The sequence below is a fragment of the Anolis sagrei genome, chromosome 1 (assembly GCF_037176765.1).
Source record: "Anolis sagrei isolate rAnoSag1 chromosome 1, rAnoSag1.mat, whole genome shotgun sequence".
In the NCBI taxonomy this organism is placed as follows: domain Eukaryota; kingdom Metazoa; phylum Chordata; class Lepidosauria; order Squamata; family Dactyloidae; genus Anolis; species Anolis sagrei.
Window position 1 is genome coordinate 187,749,965 of NC_090021.1, and position 20,295 is coordinate 187,770,259.

At 39.9% G+C, this 20,295-nt stretch overlaps 1 protein-coding gene across 6 annotated transcripts in view; it reads right to left on the minus strand.

Moving 5' to 3' along the window:
- The window catches only part of ITPRID2 (ITPR interacting domain containing 2), a 75,805-nt gene that overhangs the window by 46,572 nt on the left and 8,938 nt on the right, over positions 1 to 20,295 (minus strand). For all 6 annotated transcript variants that reach the window (XM_060780050.2, XM_060780041.2, XM_060780072.2 and 3 more), the window contains exons 4-5: positions 1,649 to 1,698; positions 591 to 647 (exon numbers count right to left, since the gene is read on the minus strand). In XM_060780050.2, the coding sequence (XP_060636033.2) occupies positions 591 to 647; positions 1,649 to 1,698 (107 nt within the window). The remainder of the gene's footprint in view (positions 1 to 590; positions 648 to 1,648; positions 1,699 to 20,295) is intronic.

The following is a 20,295-nucleotide window of genomic DNA, read 5'->3' on the forward strand; positions in this document are numbered from 1 at the left end:
AAGGTTTCCCCTTGACATTAAGTCTAGTCGTGTCAGACTCTGTGGGGTGGTGCTCATCTTCATTTCTAAGCTGAAGAGCCGGCGTTGTCCATAGATGCCTCCAAGATCATGTGGTCGGCATGACTGCATGGAGTGCTGTTACCTTCCTGCTGAAGCGATACCTATTGATCTATTCACATTTGCATGTTTTTGAACTGCTTGGTTGGCAGAGCTGGGCTAACAGTGGGAGTTCACCCCAATCCTTGGATTCAAACCACCGACCTTTCCAGTCAGCAAGTGCAGCAGCTCAGTGGTTTAACCCGCTGCACCACTGGGGGCTCCACAGTATAACATATAAAAGCCAAAAGTTGCATCTGAGCTCTGACGTACAGAACTAAATCAAATTATTATATCATATTGTGGGGAAAAGAATCACGAGCATATTTTCCCCTGCCTATGTCTATCTTTTCTCTTCTTCCTTCCTTCTCATCTCTTGAACAATATGACTCATAATGATGATATTTGTTTAAATCACATTGTTTTGGTTTTAAGACAAAGAGTGCTTTTTTAAAATTTGAAACAAAAAATAGCATATTTAATACAACTCCCACCTTCTGCTCCCAGTGATAAATCATCTTCAAAGCTTCCACCATTTTTCATCAGCATGCCTAAAAAAAAGTCCGTTTGGCAAGATTAACATCTAGTGCCATGGTTATTTTCCAGTAATCTTGACAATCACATTGAAACTGAAGCACCACATACAATTTTGTTTAAAACTTCTATTGCATTAAAATGTTAAAATTAGTAGTAACATTTAGGGATCAGTACAATACCTTGTAATATCCCACCAAACGTCCCAAACTGATGCATTGTTATTCTAAACACACCTAGCACAAATCTTATTAGGCGTGGAAGGAAGAATGAAACAATACTTGCCAACAACATTATTTTCAAGTCCAAGAAAGTAGCCATTTAGGATCCACAAGGGCCACACCTACTGGCACTGCTATGTCACATCTCACATTACACAAAGATGGTATCTGAAGATACACTTCAGATCTCTTACCAGGGAATTTCACGGTACAGAAATGGCCTGGGTCAAACATCCCCTTTCTTCCCTGTGAATGCACAGATGAGAGCTCCAGCTACTACAAGCATTTCTTATATACCTTGTCACTACCTGCAGGTTCTTGTTGTACTTTGAACTTTTTTCATTCTAGTTTCTGCAGGTGGTAACTTTTCAGGTGTGGCAAGTTCAGCTGGAGCAAGCCAAGAAAGATTGTACCAATAGGTTGACCTACTTCTCAGTGTGCTACTTATCAACGAATTCTTTCTCTCCCTCTCTCTATCTTTCTCTCTCCCCCCCTCTCTCTCACACACACACCTTATGTCTGCTCTACCTTTAACAACTGGGAAGAAGTGATCAAGAATTCCTTAACTTTCAAATTTCAAGTAATGTTTCCTCTTCCTGTTAACAATGTTTTAGAAATAACATAAGGGAAGACAGCTCTCTCAGCAGTTCTTTAAGCTAGTCCACTCACACTGCATGTAAATTGTCAGTAGTATACTTTGATAACAAAGCAAAACAAATAAACAAACAACCCCAGAGATCAGACGCACAAAGCATGCACACACATATTCAGAGCATTTCAAACAGGCAGATCCTTACCCTTTAACGTTGGGTTACTCTGCTCATCCAGGGAGGCTCCCAGTGGTGTTCTGAAATTGCAGAAGAGATTAAAACATGCATGACTTTGTTTTTAAAAGTTGCTTCTTCATGTCCTTCCTTAAACCAGCACTTCTCACATCTGTTACCTCCTCTTCCCTGATGAAAAAAACAGCTTGCAAAGCAAGTCATGAAAAAGCCAAGCTCCTAAAGAGGCGCCAGTTGCGAAAGAGATATAGCTGTCAAGCTAACAAGGGCTGACCAGGAAGTAAGGTCTGTGGGACTTTGCTTCCAAAGAAATATGAATAAGATTGTGTGTACAGCCCAGAGTACTCAACAATATTAATGTGATGAACCACGCACTTTACCAGTAAATTGGTAAGGAAAATAGCCCTATGGCAATCTACTTAATCAAAATTCATTTATACTTTGAATATGTCTGTGCCACGAAAGCATAAGCAAAACTAATGCACTCCAAATTTCAAAGACCATCCAGCATGCACACACTTTAAAAAATATATTTTATGTTGACAGTTGACTACAAACAGAATAAGAACTGTGATAGTGCATTTTCACTGTTTTGTTGTGAGTCTTCCTCAGCAAAAGGCTGTGCCAATATACTAAAGGATATGGTCCATAGCTCTTACTGGAACATCCTGCTGAGGAAATGTGCATGGGGTGGCACTGTTCAATTTCAAGTCCTGAAGCGAAACAGGACAGCCAGTTGCCTACCTGGAGACCCTGTCTGGAATTCCTAAAAACCCCCAAAAAACTATGAGTTAAGATGCAGCCACTAGCTTTCCCAAACTCCTTCAGCCATGGGTTGAAGGCTTTCTGTCACAGCAGGAGAAGAAGGAAAGTGGGTCAACAGAGACAGTCTTAGACCTTTGAAATGGGCAGGTACAATCCTCAGTGTGACAGCTATCAATGTAAATCCTTCAGTTGTATTGCCAACAGCCAAGGAAAAACAAACAACCATAGCTTGCTCTGCTGATGTCCGCATATGCAGGTGACAGCCAGTGCTTGGTGCTGTGAAAAATTTCATCTGCTTATGTCAAGAAATCTGCAGGTGAAGGTTTTCACAGCTGAACAATAACCAGGATCATTCACTAACTGCTGCAAACCAAGCTGCTGTTAAAAGTATGGTTACACTAGCTGGTGGCTACTTTGCCCTAAAAGGATAAATAATTTATTTTCCATCTTCATTGCCATGATACTTCATCTTGCCGATGGGAAGCTTACCACTGGAGTGGAAATCATCTATCGGACAGAAGGCAAGCTATTTAACCTCAGCAGACTGAAAGCCAAAACCAAGGTCACAACAACATCTGCTATAGAACTCCAATATGCTGATGACAACATTGTCTGTGTGCATTCAGAAGAAGACCTACAAGCCACTGTAAGCACCTTTGCAGAAGCATACGAGAAGCTCAACCTCTCAATGAACATTGAGAAAATCAAAGTGCTCTTCCAGCGGTCACCAGCCAATCTCTCTGCAATGCCAGAAATACAGCTTAATGGCGTAACGTTAGAAAATGTTGACTATTTCTGCTACTTTGGCAGCCACCCCTCCACAAAAGTCAACATTGACACTGAAATACAACAACACTTGAGCTCTGCAAGTGCAACATTTTTCCGAATGAAGCAGAGTGTCTAAGGATCAGGACATCTGTAGAGATACCAAGGTGATTGTTTATAAAGCTATACGCCTGCAAAGCATGGACTGTCTGTAGACATCACACTCAACTCCTGGAAAGATTCCATCAGTGATGTCTCTGAAAAATCCTGCAAATCTCTTGAGAAGACAAGTGGACAACTGTCAGCGTGCTGGAAGAAGAAAAGACCACCAGAACTGAAATGATGCTCCTATGCCATCAACTCTGCTGTACTGGCCACGTTGTCCAAATGCCTGATCACCATCTCCCAAAGCAATTACTACGAGTATATTCCCAACTCAAGAACGGGAAACATAATGTTGGTGGACAGGAAAAGAGATTTAAAATGGGCTTAAAGCCAACCTTTAAAATTGTGGCATAGACACCGAGAACTGGGAAGGCCTGGCCCTTGAGAGCTCTAACTGGAGGTCAGCTGTGACAGGCATTGCTTCAGAATTTGAAGAGGCACGAATAGAAGGCGAAGGGGAGAAACATACTAAGAGGAAGGTGCATCAAGCCAACCCTGACTGGGACCACCTTCCACCTGGAAACCGATATCCTTACTGTGGGATAACATGCAGATCAAGAATAGGGTTCCACAGCCACCTACAGATCCACCATCAAGACACTACTCTTGGAGGACAATCATCCTTGGGCTACACAGCATCAGTTAAGTAAGTAAGTAGTGTGATTCTGCTGAAATCCTTCCCACCAAATTCAATAAATTCTTTGAACTAGATTCCTATGTTCGCTTAACAGGGAACACATACCACTGAACTCAGCAGGAATTACGTTTGTGCAGACACAACAGGATTGCACTGTTACAGTAGGGTAGGACAAAGATTTTTTTTTGGGGGGGGGGGGGGGACGCATTGGCTATGCTTGCCATGACTGCTGGAGAGTGTAGTCTAACAACATTGGGAGGGTTGCACAATTCCCAACCCCAAACTTGGGGTAACTAACAGCTATTTATACTTTTCCAAGTCAGTACGACAGCCATTTCATGTGGCTGTTACTCCTTATGCTAGCACAGCCCTGTAACATAATAATGCATGGGTCAGACAACTGAAGAGTTCATCTGTATCAAAAACACTGACTCCAGGAGCAGGACAATTTGCCTTAGGAAATAAATAGAAATATATGAATAAATTGGCCTCATTTATCCCACCCACCCTCCTGCTGCCACTGCCACCGCAGAAGATTTTGGAGTGACAGGGCCCAAGCTATGAATGTAACATGCAGATTACCTATTATATGCCAACTTTCCTAATAAAAAGGGGAAAATAACTAGCATGTTTCTCTGTACCTCTGGCTCTATGCCTAAACAGGAAACTATGTTTTTCACTTAAGTCTGGAGACAAATATGTATTTTAACTGGTTGGGAGGGTGTTTTTTCTTTCTTTCTTTTTTGGCAGCAGGGGCAGAGGTCTCTGAATTCCAGTTATATAGCATGGATGGGCAATGGTCAAAGGGGTGAGACCAACCCTCCCCCCCCCCACCCAATTCCAAGACACACAGTCACCAAGCCACATTAACTGTATTTTAGACATAGAACTTCGAGAGGTACACATTGAAAATCACTTGTGTTGCTATTACTGAGCTTTTTGGACTGATCTGGGATCTGTTGCTCCTGGAGACATCCAAGAGTAGCAAAACAGATTTATTTATTTATCAAAAATAGCAGGATATGCTATTTTCAGGTGATTTTTTATAATGTCTGCCTAAAAGAAGGGGAGGTGAACTAAAATCAGGAAGGTTTATGGAGTTGACTGGAACTCCATATAGTCAATGGTCTACAATGTCCTGGTGTAATGTGACAGCTACAGCAGAGAACTGTCATAGGTAATTAAATCAATTTGGGCTCTCCATCTTGAAACACTCTCAAAGCAACTATTATGCATGTAAAATGTGCAAACTATTTTTAACTCATCTTCCTGTTTCTTCTACCCACTCCTTTGTCTTACACTCAGCTGGTTGAAGTTTTGGAGAACTTAAAAACCAGTCCCAATATTGTGACATTTTTAGTGTTCTTAAAGCAAAGGCCCACTTGACTGTCTCCTAAAGGAATTATTTGCTTTATAGATTTTTTTGGTAGAATATCCCTTTACATTTCAGCCTCTCAGAGGACCTCAAAAACCTATTCTAGAAAACACTCCCAAATCTTGTCCAGCTCTAAAACTTATAAGTACAACTAGACTGATTCAGTCAAGGAAGCCACAGCCCCAAGTTGGCAAGATCTTAAGCATGGCTTAAGCAAGCAGCCCAGAAAATTCACAGCAACCCAGAGCTGTTAATAACTGGGGGTCTTTGAGGTCGCTCATTCATACAGCTGCCATAAATTGAACTCAGCTTGATGGTAAATGAAAGCAGCACAATACAAACGCCTTCAAGGGAGGAGGCAAAAGATGAATGCTTCCCAATAGGGTCATATTGTATTTATGCCAGAAGCAGACAAATGCACTGAGATGAGGTGCTGGACCATACAAATAAATACTGTATGACTCAGGAGATGACATCACTTCAGACCTCCCTTCTTTTTTCTTTTTGCCATTGAAGGGAGTTTGGAATTAATGGAGGGAGGACGGGTCAAATCAACCCAAACATTTTTGTGATGGTGCTGGTGGTCTTCAAGAGGGGTGGTCGTTTTGGAAACTGAGGTGATCCAGGAAGAGGTAAGTTTTTTGAAAACTGAGGTGATGTCCAGGGGAGTAGAAAAAAAGTGCCTGGGACTCATACGAAATCCATACACAGAACTTTGCCTACCCCTGATTTTGGCTGACAGCTAAATACCCTGAGTTCACCAGATGCTAAGCAGGTTCAGAAGTGGTTAATACTTGGATGAGAGACCCCCTTATCCATATCAGGTGCTGTAGACTGGACTTCAGAGGAAGGCACTGGCAAAATAGTTTCTGAGTATTCTTGTGGACTGAGTATTCATGTGGTCACCATAAATCAACAGGCAACTTGAAATATTCACAAAAACACATTTGTGGTTTAAAATGATTTCATAACTATAGCATCAGTTGTAAAGCAATTATTTTTGAAGTAAATAACAAAATTATCACTGATAACAGACAAATTCGCCAAGTGCCTTTTTTAAAAAAGCTTAAGTTAAATGTTATTTTATACTCTTTGGGGGAAAAACTCTTTGAAAACAATATCCCTCCATTAGATTACCGGTACATCAAATGAGCATCTGTCAGCTCTATCAAAGACACAATCAATCATTTTATATAACTAAAACTATTTCTCAAAAAATGTGGCTTGAAGTGGCTTTACAGAGATAAAGTTTAAAAACTCTACATTTTCATCTTACTTTGGAAATTTTGTTCTACTCATTAGAAGGAAGTTTATATTTAATCTTCTCCAGACACAGGAAGTATTTGTGGAAACAAGCACAGCAACGATAAGTAAGAAGCTATTTGACAAGACACCAGGTGACATGTCAGCCACAGAACATATTTTAAGAATCTTTAAATAGCATTTCCACTCAAAATATATATCCTTTTGTCACATTTTGATGGCCTACACATCTAAATGTGACACAAGGGCACATACTTTTTCAGGGGTATCTATTTTGGATATACATCAAAACAAACAAAATCCACAAAAGAGCTATATTTTATGATTAGTAAAATAATAATTACTTATTATAAGCCTCTGACCTTGTGACCACTGTGGCCCTTCTACACTGTCCTTATAGTCCAGGATCTGATCCCAGGTTATCTGCTTTGAACTGGATTATACGAGTCTCTACTGACAGTTTAAGATAAGCAGAAAATTGGGATCAGATCCTGGGATATAAGGACAGTGTAGAAGGGGACTGTGGAGTTTTGTTGCTCTTGTCACTACTATATTGCATTTGACAGATACCTTCAAAAACCATTTAAACATGTATTCATCTGTATAATGCAAAGATAACAGTGGACATGTAAACAAACTTAATACCTAAGGTAATCCAGATAGAAAGAACCAGAGTAGAAAGAGCTCATACTACATCATTGGTCATAAAAGTTAATGTACTCAGAAACAAAAAGAAAAGAAGACAATTAATTCACTTTTCCAAGCAGCAAGGGGAGGAAATCTGAAAGGGGGGGGGGGGGCGGAATTTGTTGTCTCTGTGCTTTGCATCTACAAAATCCTCAGGTTTTAAATGAGAGAAAAATGAAGAAACCTGCCAAATGTGAGTGACACAAAAGATTGATTTGGATCCATACTATGTATGTTCAGTTTAGGTGCCACCAAATCAAACAAATTACATGAATGATCTAAGTACAGTAGACCCATGGTATCTACTGGGATTTGGTTCCAGGATACCCATGGATACCAAAATCCATGGATGCTCATGTCCAATTATATACAATGACCCTCATATCAAATGACAAACAATTCAAATTGGTGCCAGAGAGAGCCTCAGGGTCTATGAAATGGTGAGGGAAGGAGATACAGTAGGGTGTGCTTACACATCAGTGTAGTGCTTGCTACACAAAATCAAAGTTTGCTTCTTTGAATTCTTTTTGAGTTCTGATTCATTTAATTCATGGATGTTGAACTCATGGGCATGGAAGACCAACTATACCACTAAAATGGGGAACAAAGGGCCCATCCAGACAGGCTCATGTCTCGGGACTTGTCTTGGTTTTTATTGGAGGCGTCCAAATGACGCCTCTGGCAAAAATGAATTAATTTGGACCAAACCAAGGTTTCCCTGGTTTGTTCTGAATTAATTTGACACCCCATTAGATCTGGGCCTTCTTGAAAGACCTGGATCTAATGGGGTACTGGGCTTGTGGGGATTAACTTCTAGGTAGTCCTGGGACTTCCCGAGGGGGAGTCCCCCATTGCCATCACAAATCTTTTGGGCTCCTGGAGTACAAAGGTGCGGAATGGAGCCCACCTCTATCTTCATGCCCAATTTCACCCTACAAGTTAATTAAACTGTACCTGTCTGCCATAACCTTTCTCCTCGCACCCTCCTGGCATGAGAAAATGACACACGAGGAGATGGGGGGGGGGCAATGAGGAATTTTCCTCCTTGCCCCTCCTGTCTCCTCAGGTGTCATTTCCTCATGCCAGGAGGGCACAAGGAGGAAAGTTAAGGAAGCCAGGTACATTTTACTTAACTTTTAGTGTGAAATTGGGGAACTTCGGGGTGGCATGTAGCCATCTCACCACCCCAGAAAACTTTCGCAGACAATGGGGACTGAAATCTGCTTCAGTGCAGATTTTGGTCCTGTCTGGAAGCGCCCTGAGTAAACTTGGTCGGGATCCAACCCACCATACTTATGGTATGTCATCTTCAAAGCAAGCTTCAAAGCTTGCTTCAAAAAACAAGTGCCATTTCCCACTCGCTTAATGAGCTTAGAGTTCAAGGAGATAACCACAAAACTTCTAGGATTGTTTCTTTAAGTACTCTCGTACTTACAAGCTAATGGGAAAAGCTAATAAAGAGCAGTAAGGGAACTCTTAGGTTGAATGAACAAATGTCTAAAAATCCAAATAATGATGCATGTCGCAGAACGTTTGTAACAAAGGAGAAGAATCAGAGAAAGAGAGCAGGCAAGGTGGTGTTTTATTGAAACATTTTCAAGTGACAGCCATTTCATACCATCTAGTTAAACAATGGCACTTATCATCAAGGGTTCTTTTGAAATGGCTCACCTTTGCTTCCTTAGCAGCCACTTCATATCTCATTTCATTTCCAGAGTTTTCTTAGGCTTTTCCCAATGATACATAAATGGGTAGCGAAAACAGGAGCAAAGCTGACATTCTTTTGTAAGCTACAGCTCTATAGTCTATTCACAATACCAACAGACACCACTTTAACAATAGTCTCTGTTTGCAAATTCTGCATACATACAGAACTTGCAATTATACTTTAGCCCACTATAATGAAAGCAGGAGGTGGGTAAAATATGTGCATTTGCACTTAGGTCATTTATCTGCATTAGAAATCCTTGGAGAGCTAACAACATATTTGCAAAGCTGCAAGGCCTCGGAGTCAGCTGAGCCTGTCTGGAAGTGAACTGTATTGATAAACAGGAAACTTGATTCTGGAAAATTGCCTGGATGATCCTGCATTTACTTGAGGCAATTCAGTCTATAGATAAAGGAATGGTGACTCTCCTTGAAGTTATTTAACCAAGAGGAATGATGAGAGAAAGGGCCGAATGTGGGATTTTTTAACAATGAAAACACACCTAAAATTAAACAGTTTTTATAAAAATGTGTTAACTTCCTAGTCTGCAATATATCCTGTGCCACATTTATTTACAGGACAGAAATCTTTTTTTTCCTGATACTGTATGGATACAACTGCTATGCATTGTAGAGAATTTTTCACCGAAACAGCAGTCTTGTGAAAAAGTACTAACTAAAGAAACATTGCCTTTCTTATCAGTATAGAATATTTCATTCTTCATCACCTTCCCCCAGAGTGATAGCAACATCTGTAACAATTTACAGATTCTGGGAAATTTACAATACTCAAATATCAGTTTTCTAAATTGTACATGGAGATAGATACATATACTACCTGCAATGGCAGCAAGGGAAGAGATTTTTTAAAATATACTTAGCTATACAAATGATTGTTTTAAGTAGCTTATGCAAATAAAGTTAACCAACCAGTGGCATCAGAACAGCCTAGTCCATTCAGCACTTCAGAAGTACCTATTTGAAGTATGACAATATCTCTCATCATAAAAGCCAAGGTAATGTATTGGTTAGCATTAGCCTCCAACTACAGAGATCCTCATTCAAATTCACCTGGGTAACCTCTTCTGCTCCCTTACTGACCTACCTCAAAAGACTGCTGGGAGGATAATATGCCAACAAACAAGAGCCACATACCCTGTCTTGACCTTGAGATGATTAGAGCAAATACGGATTAGAAATGGAACCACCAAACTAAAAAGAGAGAGAATGGAACTTTCCTTTATGTCCTTGTCACCTGAAAAGCCTTGCTGACACACCAGTAAGGGTTACAACTCCCCATGCCAACACCTAACAATATAAGAAACAGAAAAGATGGGGGAAACATAAAATCCATTCCTAACCAATCTACAAAATACTTACTTCCTTATTTACCCAGTACTTGTTATAGGCGAAAGTCCAGATATTCATACCAAGTAAGAGGTTGAACAACTACAAGGCAGGCAGAGATAAGCAGGTATTTGCTTTAATTTCTCATCAGGAAGAGCTAGGAAAATCTAGCTGCCACACAACTAAGAAACAAAGAGGCTGGAGGGCCCTGAAGATAATTATGCCCCAAACCGGTTATCATGTGCTGACAGATCCCATCAAAGGGTCTATTTATGAATCTAAGGTGCTATCACATACTGCACCAAACCATTTGATTCATCTACTACTTGACTACTTGACTCTGACAAGCAGACGTTCTCTCCAAGAGTAGAGAGAAATATTTTCCAGCACTATCTGGAGATGCCAGAAATTGAACCTGGGAACTTTGGCGTGCAATGCAAGCACTTTACAATTCTTCCTTTACTTAAATACTGCTCATGCTTCAGAAACGGCTAGAAAAGGGTATATCCATATCCACCTGTGTATGTTTATACACTGTGGCTATAACATAAATTATCGAGTAGACAATGGCATCCAATGGTACTGTAAAAGACACCAAAGCCACACATTCCAAAAACTGGAACTTGCAACTGGAATTAAGAAATCAAATCTGCTCTCTCTCTCTCTTTCTCTCTGGCATTTTACCAACTCACCATTTCCTGAAAGACCTACATATTTCCTATGTACTTTCCAATTAAAATATGCTCTCTGCAGCTTGCCATGGTAATAAATGCCTTCCCAAAAAAAGATCTCAGGTTCAAACAATAAAAATCAACCTAGGCTTGGGCCGGAGGATTTCCTTGTTTATGTTTTGTGTGAAACAGATATAGGTAAAGGGCCAGCAGAAAGACCAAACTGGCAACTACATTTCAAACTCACTCACCAATATCTGATTTAACTTTGGCTTTACTTAGCTTATTCTGCAGACATGTACAGACTTCGTACTGTGACACCTGTCCGCATATGTAATGTTCTATTTATGTTTACTGAGAAATAAATTGTCCTAAACTCAGTAAGATTATTTATTTGCTTTCACCTAAACGCTGTTTGCAAAATTCAGTGATTGTGTTTATTGGCCAATGCTCCAGAGAAGTCGTTTCCTATTAAGCTACCAGCCTATTCTAAGTTTTCAGGAAAAATACCAGTTCATTTCCAGAGAAATGGCCGATTTTTCTACAATGGCAAAATAAACTTAGAAGACAAGAACAAAAGAGGAACTTCTGCATAGCCCTGATAACAGCAAAAGGAAATGCATTATGAATTCATATTAAAAAAAAACCCACTATGGGCTTAAATTGTCATACGTCTGCAAAGAAAAACATAACTTTCCTTTTCTTGATGAAATACTGTTAAGGCTGCACTTGGAACAGAAATAGTCCAATCCAGCATTTGTATTAGTTGCATAAAAGAGGGCATTTCAACTGCCAAAAATCCTTGTTTTAAACAAATATTAATAATGCTACTACCTGTTTTGAGTCCCACCCATGGGAGAAAAACAGGATAAAAATATATAATAAATAAATAAATAAATAAATAATGCCCTCCCTTCTCTTACATTTGGCCACCACAACAACTTACATTTTGGAAAATAGAAGCCTTGTTTGTGGTAGATTCCTCCACAGACAGTGCTTCTATTAATAAGGAAATGTTTTCTTCCCAGAAGTTCTGCATTTTTCCTTCGCCACAATACACAAGTACAAGTGAATCAAATCAGATTATTGGCACAGATGCAAAGAGTGAGTATACCACTAGGTAGTGCATGTTTAATTGAAAACAACCCTGCAATGTTCACTGGGACTCACTTTCAAGTAAATGTTCACATAATTACGAACCTTTAACCATGTATATAACTATATAGCAATCAACAGGTTGAAGTATTCTAAATATTCTATATTTCATCAGGTTGAATCCTATTCCTAGAAATACAGCTAAGTATTGGAGTTTATGGACATCAACCTCTGCACACCTACCTCTGAACAGATGCATATGGTATAACTGTAATTTTGAATTCCTCACAGAGGTGTTATGTACATGTATGCCAACCCTGTCTCATGAACTACTTCATCTTATCACCACTCAGTTGTAACGAAACAGATGTGTTTATATTTAATTCAGTGAGCTTGAACTTATTGCTATTTACAGTTGAATTCTAATAATTCTAATGCAAACCATGAAATTCCCAGTCCAAACTTTGCTCCACCATTTGATCATTATATAGTTTTTGAAAATCCAATACCAAACTGCTTTACAAGTTTACACATTACAAGTTTACACATTCTGTCAGGCATGTAGCCGGGGGGGGGGGGGGGGGGGCTTGAGGGGCTTCAGCCCCCCCCCCCCCGAAATTCTCATGGTGGTTCGCGAAAAGGCCTTACTGGTGCATTATTTAAACTGTTATGTTTATTCATATCATGATCTGATCACCATACTCAATATATCCCATATGCATGGGGGTATTGGGGTAATGATACAAAAGGTTTGCTAGGCTAGACGCTCTTTCACTCAGACTCAGCCCCCCCCCCCCGAAAATCAGCCCCCCCAACCCCCCCTAAAAAAAACTCACCCCCCCCCCCAAATCGAAATCCTGGCTATGGGCCTGCATTCTGTGCAATTCAATTATGCAGAATATTTTGAAACCTTGAAAATAGCATATGAATATTAAATGTGATTACTATCAAAGCAAATGTAATATGGGGAGAAGGGAACCAAAAGGTTTAAGAACTTCAGGAAGCAATGAGTAGGGCTAAAAGCTGAACTTTAACTATTTGTTTAAATGTAATTATTGTCAATTATTCTTAATGAAGTCACCTGAAGTGACTTGCAGTTTCTCAAGTCGTTCCTGACACGACAAAAAAAAAAAATGAGGGTATTGGGGAAATTATAGTTCTTCAGATATTGACTAGAACTTACATCACTCACGGCCAGAATAACTAACAGGGAAGTTTTATACACACTTCAGGCTAAGAAATATCTGGAGGGCCACTCACTCTCAACTCCACATGATCAACATGTGGAATTGAGATTTTATTTCCTGGCATTTTCTATGGTGATAACCCTACGATATGCTGCATTGGAAATGATGGTAACAATGATTAAGAAATATGGCCCTAATTTAGAGTTGCAAAAGAAAAGAAATTGAAGCACTACATGGAAAAGAATGTAGAAAGAATGATGATGTGTGATGAAAGCAAGGTTAGGGGGAAGAGGGAACAAAGAGAAAGGCTCAGGTTAGTATGTTGTGATGGAGCAAGGACAAGGAAAAAATGTGAGACACAGCAAATAAAGGCTAAGATACAGAGGGAAAAGAGACCCAAAGCATAGTCACAAAAGGGAAAGATTAGTGTACTTTCACTAGAAGTGTACATTGTTTATCAAAAAAATCCTATTTTCAATCACTGATATATGCTAGTAGAGCTAGCGCAAAGATTATGTGTTCTGGCCACATAATAAGAAGACAGGAAAGCTTGGAGAAGAAAATGGAAGGAAAAGGGAAGAGAAGCCAGCCAAGGGCAAGATGGATGGATGGTATCCTTGAAGTGACTGGCTTGACCTTGAAGGAACTGGGGTGGCCATAGCCAACAGGGAGCTCTGGCATGGGCTGGTCCATGAGGTCACAAAGAGTTGGAAGCAACTGAATGAATAAACAACAACAACAACAACAACAAAAGAGCTAGGGAAGAATCCCTGGAAAGCCATTGTCAGGAAACATACAAAATTCTCAGATGAATGAACCAGTGATGTGTCTCAATATAAACTGCCCTATACAGGCAATCCCTAAGTTATGAACAAGATAGGTTCTTAAGGTGAATTTGTATTTAAGTTGGAACAGGTATATTTTTAAAGTGTAACTCCAGCTATATGTGTGTGTGGGTGTGTGTACATAAATACACATACACATACATACAATACACACTTTGGATAGCATAGGGAATGGTTAACACCCATGTGGTGTTTGTTTTGCTGTCTGTACTACTATTCAGAAGATTTAATCTCACTTTCCACCCCTGTGATAATTGGATTTTGAAAAAAAATTGCTTGTTGTGGAAACAAGTATTGGTGAGAAAGCTTCATAGAATCATAGAATCAAAGAGTTGGAAGAGACCTCATGGGCCATCCAGTCCAACCCCCTGCCAAGAAGCAGGAATATTGCATTCAAATCACCCCTGACAAATGGCCATCCAGCCTCTGCTTAAAAGCTTCCAAAGAAGGAGCCTCCACCACACTCCGGGGCAGAGAGTTCCACTGCTGAACGGCTCTCACAGTCAGGAAGTTCTTCCTAATGCTCAGATGGAATCTCCTCTCTTGTAGTTTGAAGCCATTGTTCCGTGTCCTAGTCTCCAAGGAAGCAGAAAACAAGCTTGCTCCCTCCTCCCTGTGGCTTCCTCTCACATATTTATACATGGCTATCATATCTCCTCTCAGCCTTCTCTTCTTCAGGCTAAACATGCCCAGTTCCCTAAGCCGCTCCTCATAGGGCTTGTTCTCCAGACCCTTTAGTCGCCCTCCTCTGGACACATTCCAGCTTGTCAATATCTCTCTTGAATTGTGGTGCCCAGAATTGGACACAATATTCCAGATGTGGTCTAACCAAAGCAGAATAGAGGGGTAGCATTACTTCCTTAGATCTAGACACTATGCTCCTATTGATGCAGGCCAAAATCCCATTGGCTTTTTGTGCCGCCACATCACATTGTTGGCTCATGTTTAACTTGTTGTCCACGAGGACTCCAAGATCTTTTTCACACGTACTGCTCTCGAGCCAGGCGTCCCCCATTCTGTATCTTTGCATTTCATTTTTTCTGCCAAAGTGGAGTATCTTGCATTTGTCACTGTTGAACTTCAGTTTGTTAGTTTTGGCCCATCTCTCTAATCTGTCAAGATCGTTTTGAATTCTGCTCCTGTCCTCTGGACTATTGGCTATCCCTCCCAATTTGGTGTCGTCTGCAAGCTTCAGTGGAGACACCTTTCCTTCATAACTCTTTCAGGAGAGAATTTCCCCTCTGTTGTTTTGTTTCAACCCTGTTCTTAACTAGGCATAATTTGTAAGTTGAATTTGTAACTCGGGGACTGCCTGTACTGAAGTCCAAAATAATGAGCATAGAAGATGCAGAAACCAAAGAAAAAACAGAGTTTGAACTGGGGTGCTATGTAGAAAATGCCTCTGGAACATGGCCGTACAGCCCAGAAAACTCAGAGCAACACAGTGATTCCAGCTATGAAAGCTTTCAACAACACAGAGTTTAAACTGATAATATAGTATGACATGGTTCTGTCAGAAAAAAGAAAATCAAATAACAAATCTCCCACAAATTGGGCAAGGAAGCAAAAGAGCAAGGGGAAAGGGTAGGGATGACAAATTCATATATGGCATACCACAATGGACATTTTAATAACATATAAGATGAAACAACCATCTCAAGCATATCACTTTAGGTTCCTTGAAGGAAGGGTGGAACATAACCACAATACATTAAAAAAATATGACTAACCAGTCAAATGTTTGGCTTCAGTCTTTGGCGATTCTGGTGTCTGGTTACACCTATATTTTTGCCATCTATACACACCTGATACATGCTAGTATAAAATTGTGCCTTATATACATTCTTCTTCAAAGAGTACTGGGAGGAGGGGGCTGCTAACCATTTTACTCAAGCAAGCATGCAGGAAGATGTTCTGTAATTGTGATGCTTACATGGACACAATACAGTATAATCTGATACATTACAGAGGTAAGTCCCGTTGTGTTTGATGGAACATATTGCTAGGAATGTTATGTAAAGGATTGTAGAATGAGTGCTATCTATGCAAATCAATAATAAACAGGAAGTAAATAAGGGAATAAACAAATATTGTGAGAGAGAAAACAGGAATCCTACCGCACCTGTGATAGTAACAGATTTTTTGTGATGTTAGTTTTTGTGGGCTAGAAACATTGATGCAACAATAAGGCTGCAATTCTAAATTTTGTTTATAAGGGGTAAATTCTACTGAACAGATTTACTTCTTTACAAGCTCTCTCTTTACGGTACCACAAAAACCTGTGAAGTTTCTTACTGAGAGATGCCTGTGTATTGCTAACAAAACAAATCTTCAAAACATTTGGTATTTTAAACTTGCACGTTCATTTACATTTTATTACACTACCAAATCTTCAAAGTATATAGTTACTGATTATAGAGACACTGCCTGCCATAGATGTGGGTGAAATGTCAGGATAGAATGCTTCTGGAACATGGCCATACAGCCTGGAAGACTCACCGCAATTGAGTGAAATTTAACACCACAAATGTAGAATTCTGCTCATGCAATGGGCTCTTTCCTGCTCTGCTCCTTACTGCAACCCTATTGCTCTAACATCTGCTCCCTGGGTCCGTTCTTGCACTTTCTAGGACAGATATTGCAGAAAAGATGCCATGAAATGTGATCTACTGTCTGTTTTGTTGATGGAAACCATTCGGTCATATATGCAGAACTGAAGCCTGGTTTACACAATGGGACATGGAAGCTGAATAATCCTGAAAAGGACTTGAATTTCCTCTGGGGGGAAAAAAATAACATATTTCCATAACCCCCATCCTGGTGAATAGTGCCATGCATTTAAGATGAGGAGTAAGGAGGGGACACTTTGAAAATTTTATCTTTAAATTTTGAATTAACATGGTCATGTCTTAAACTATTTATTATCAAGACCACTTTTCTTCAAAGTAGGCCTCCTAATTTAATAGTGCCTTCAAACAGAACACAAGTTGGATTGGAAGGCTCTCGGCACCTCTCAGCATCCTTCCGCCAATTCTCCTTCAGAGCCTTCACCCCATGCATTCTTTATGGGTCAATGCCCCACTAAACTCAGTGAGGCTTTTGAATAAGTAGCCTTGAAACTGAGCTACGCAACTGGCCTTTCGCTGAAAAATCGTTTCCAGTAATTTAAAAGCAAAGCAAGGAACAACTTATTAATACTTCAAGGTAATGATTTTGAAGGTGTTCTTTATGTTGTTGTTTTTGAAAAAGCAAAGCCTACAACAAAGCTTTGCAGAGCATCAAAGCAAGGGCAAATTATATTAGCTTAGCACAAAACTATAAAAATTAGCTCTGCCATAACATTAAGTGCCAAACTCCTGCTTTGTTATTTCCTTTCATGTTGAGCATGTTATTATACAGGGATTATTTGATTGTCGTCACCACTTGGTACATCAGTCAGTCTTCCTTTGATAACCAATCTGCGTGTAGAGGTTGGCTGCATGAGGTAGGGAACCCACCACTACCCCATGCTCAGTCACATTGCCTTCCCAGACATCTTTGGTGGGTGTAACAGAGAGAGCTGTCTTGATGGCTGCTCCCAGACTCTGCAATTCCCCTCTCTTGCAACACTATAGATTGTTCAATTCCCTTTTAAAATAACACATGCACATACATACAGTACAACATTTATTACTATTGGTTTAACCTCTTCTAGTTTTAATATTCTCTAAGACCCTTGAGCCTTAATATTGGGGAAAGGGGTTTAAATTAATAAATAGTACCGTAACAGAAATAGCAATGTCCATACTGCACTTTGAGAAGCTACCTCCACAGCTTTGTCTCTGGCTCTTTATGCTCTCTCTTTAGAGATGAACCAAGAAACCCTAAAGATGGTTCTATATAGTAGCTTTGTAATTAAGCAGAAAAGTCTTACCAGCCACCTACTGAAAACATGGATGGGCAACCTGTTACCCACCTGATCTTGCTGAACTGAATTTCCATTAGACCTAACCAGCACAGCCAATTATAGAAGCTTCTTCAGTGATGACTGAAAGGATGCAAATTGCCCATCCCTGATTCAGAAGAACAGTTTGTAGAGCACAAACCTGCTTATGTATAGGCCACAAGATCCACAATCCCACTGGAAGGTCTGAGGAAAATATAATGATGTCTCAAAAAAGCCAGTAATTCATTGGAAACTTAAAATGGCATTTTTCTCCCAATCTCTCTCTCTCTCACACACACACACACACACAGACACACACACTTTTGCATTCTAGATGAAGAAATAATTCCCAATAAAGCAGGGAGACATGCCAGATCTAAATTCCAAGCTTTTGGTGCATCATAAAGACTAAGCCTTTTTAATTCCAGATTCTTCTGTCTACAAGGGAATCTAGTTGAAATGCCAGAGCTCACTAACAGACTCCCAGAGCAAAAGAAAAGAGCAATCTTTGCCAGCCATGATAATAAGGCATACCTTTATTCTCAGTTACTAGGGAGTTTTAAAAAAAATACTTTTATCTATTCTTACCTATTACCTTGCATTCAAAGCACCAGATCAGGTCACAATCACTTAGGCCCCTTCTACACTGCCCTATATCCCAGGATCAGATTCCATATTATCTGCTTTGAATTGGATTATATGAGTCTCTACTGCCATATAATCTGAGATGAGCAGATAATCTGGGATCAGACCCTGGGATATAAGGACAGTGTAGAAGAGGCCTTAGCTTCAGCACTGTTGTAAAAACAAGGTCACAGACTCCTTGCTCCACTAATCTGGAGCAAGGAGCAACAGGAGCTGCTGCTAGATCTGAATAATTAGCCCTTCATTTGCAAGGGTTTCCAATCCAAAACATAGGGTGTCTGATTCAAACTACTAAAAGGTCCCCGCCTCATTGAGTTAAGCCACTGAGAAAGAATGTGACGTAAGGAGAGATGACGAGGAGAGAGTATTTATGTCATATGAATTTTGCAAGATTAATTCTGGTACCAATTATAATCTGCCAGACTGACCATTTGCTAGACAAAGCTCTCCGGATTCTGCTGGACTGCAACTCATACCATTCTTTATAGACTATGAAGTCTAAGGCAGTCAAGGATCGAGAGAAGTGGTTCCCAACCTTTGATCCTCCAAATGTTTGTGACTTCAACTGCTAGAAGCCCCAGCAGGCTTGGCCAATTGTCAAGAATTCTGGGAATTGTTGTTCCTAGAATCATAGAGTTGGAAAAGACCTCATGGACCATCCAGTCCAACTTCCTGCCAAGAAGCAGGAAAATCACATTCAAAGCACCCCCAACAGATGACCATCCAGCCTCTGTTCAAAACACCAGGAGAACCCAAAGATTGGAACCACTGATCTAGAGAGTCAAAAATAATGTTATCTTGTTCCTTAATTAAGAGTAAGTCTACTGAAGTGAGCCATTCTTTTGCACCTTGCTCCAACAGGGGAAACTCAGGGCTTGCATGGAAAAAACATACAAACCAAGGGTCCACTTACATCTACACTAACACAATAAATAGAATGGGCACTGTTCTGTGTTATAGATGATTTTATTTATTTTTTTCTTCCCAGAAAGACACGATTGGACTAATGCTCAAAAAAAAAACCTGAATGTATGTGTTCCTAAACAATTTGTAAAGCTTCAAACCAGGAATTTTGGCATGCGTACTAAACTCTAAAGTCCATATGTAAGTTTGATGAAGTGACAACTATGGCAAAGATTCATATTCTGTAAATACATACAGCAAGGCGGTAGGAATCATGTCTAGGAAAAAACCTATGGTATATTACAAATAAAGATGACCCACTTATAAAAGGATTGCATGAGACACATAGCTGCACATCTGCTAACATCAACAAAGCTCCAAGATGCAAAAGTTAGGCAAAAACTCAAGTATTCAGATTTTGAAATACAGCCACCCCCACTCCCCAATATAACAGAATATCAAGCTTTGCAATGTTTCTAGGTCAAGTGTACCTTATTATTTATTTCCTTACTGACCTTCTTTGCATGCACTCCCCTCATTTCATTCCTTTTAGAAGAAATTATTCCCATCAAACCAGGGAAAAATACTGAGTTATTTTTTTAACAAGCTACTGGCTCAAAAACAGAACCCATTGCCAGCTTAACTGACAAGACGGGACATAAGATGGCAAAATTGGTCAT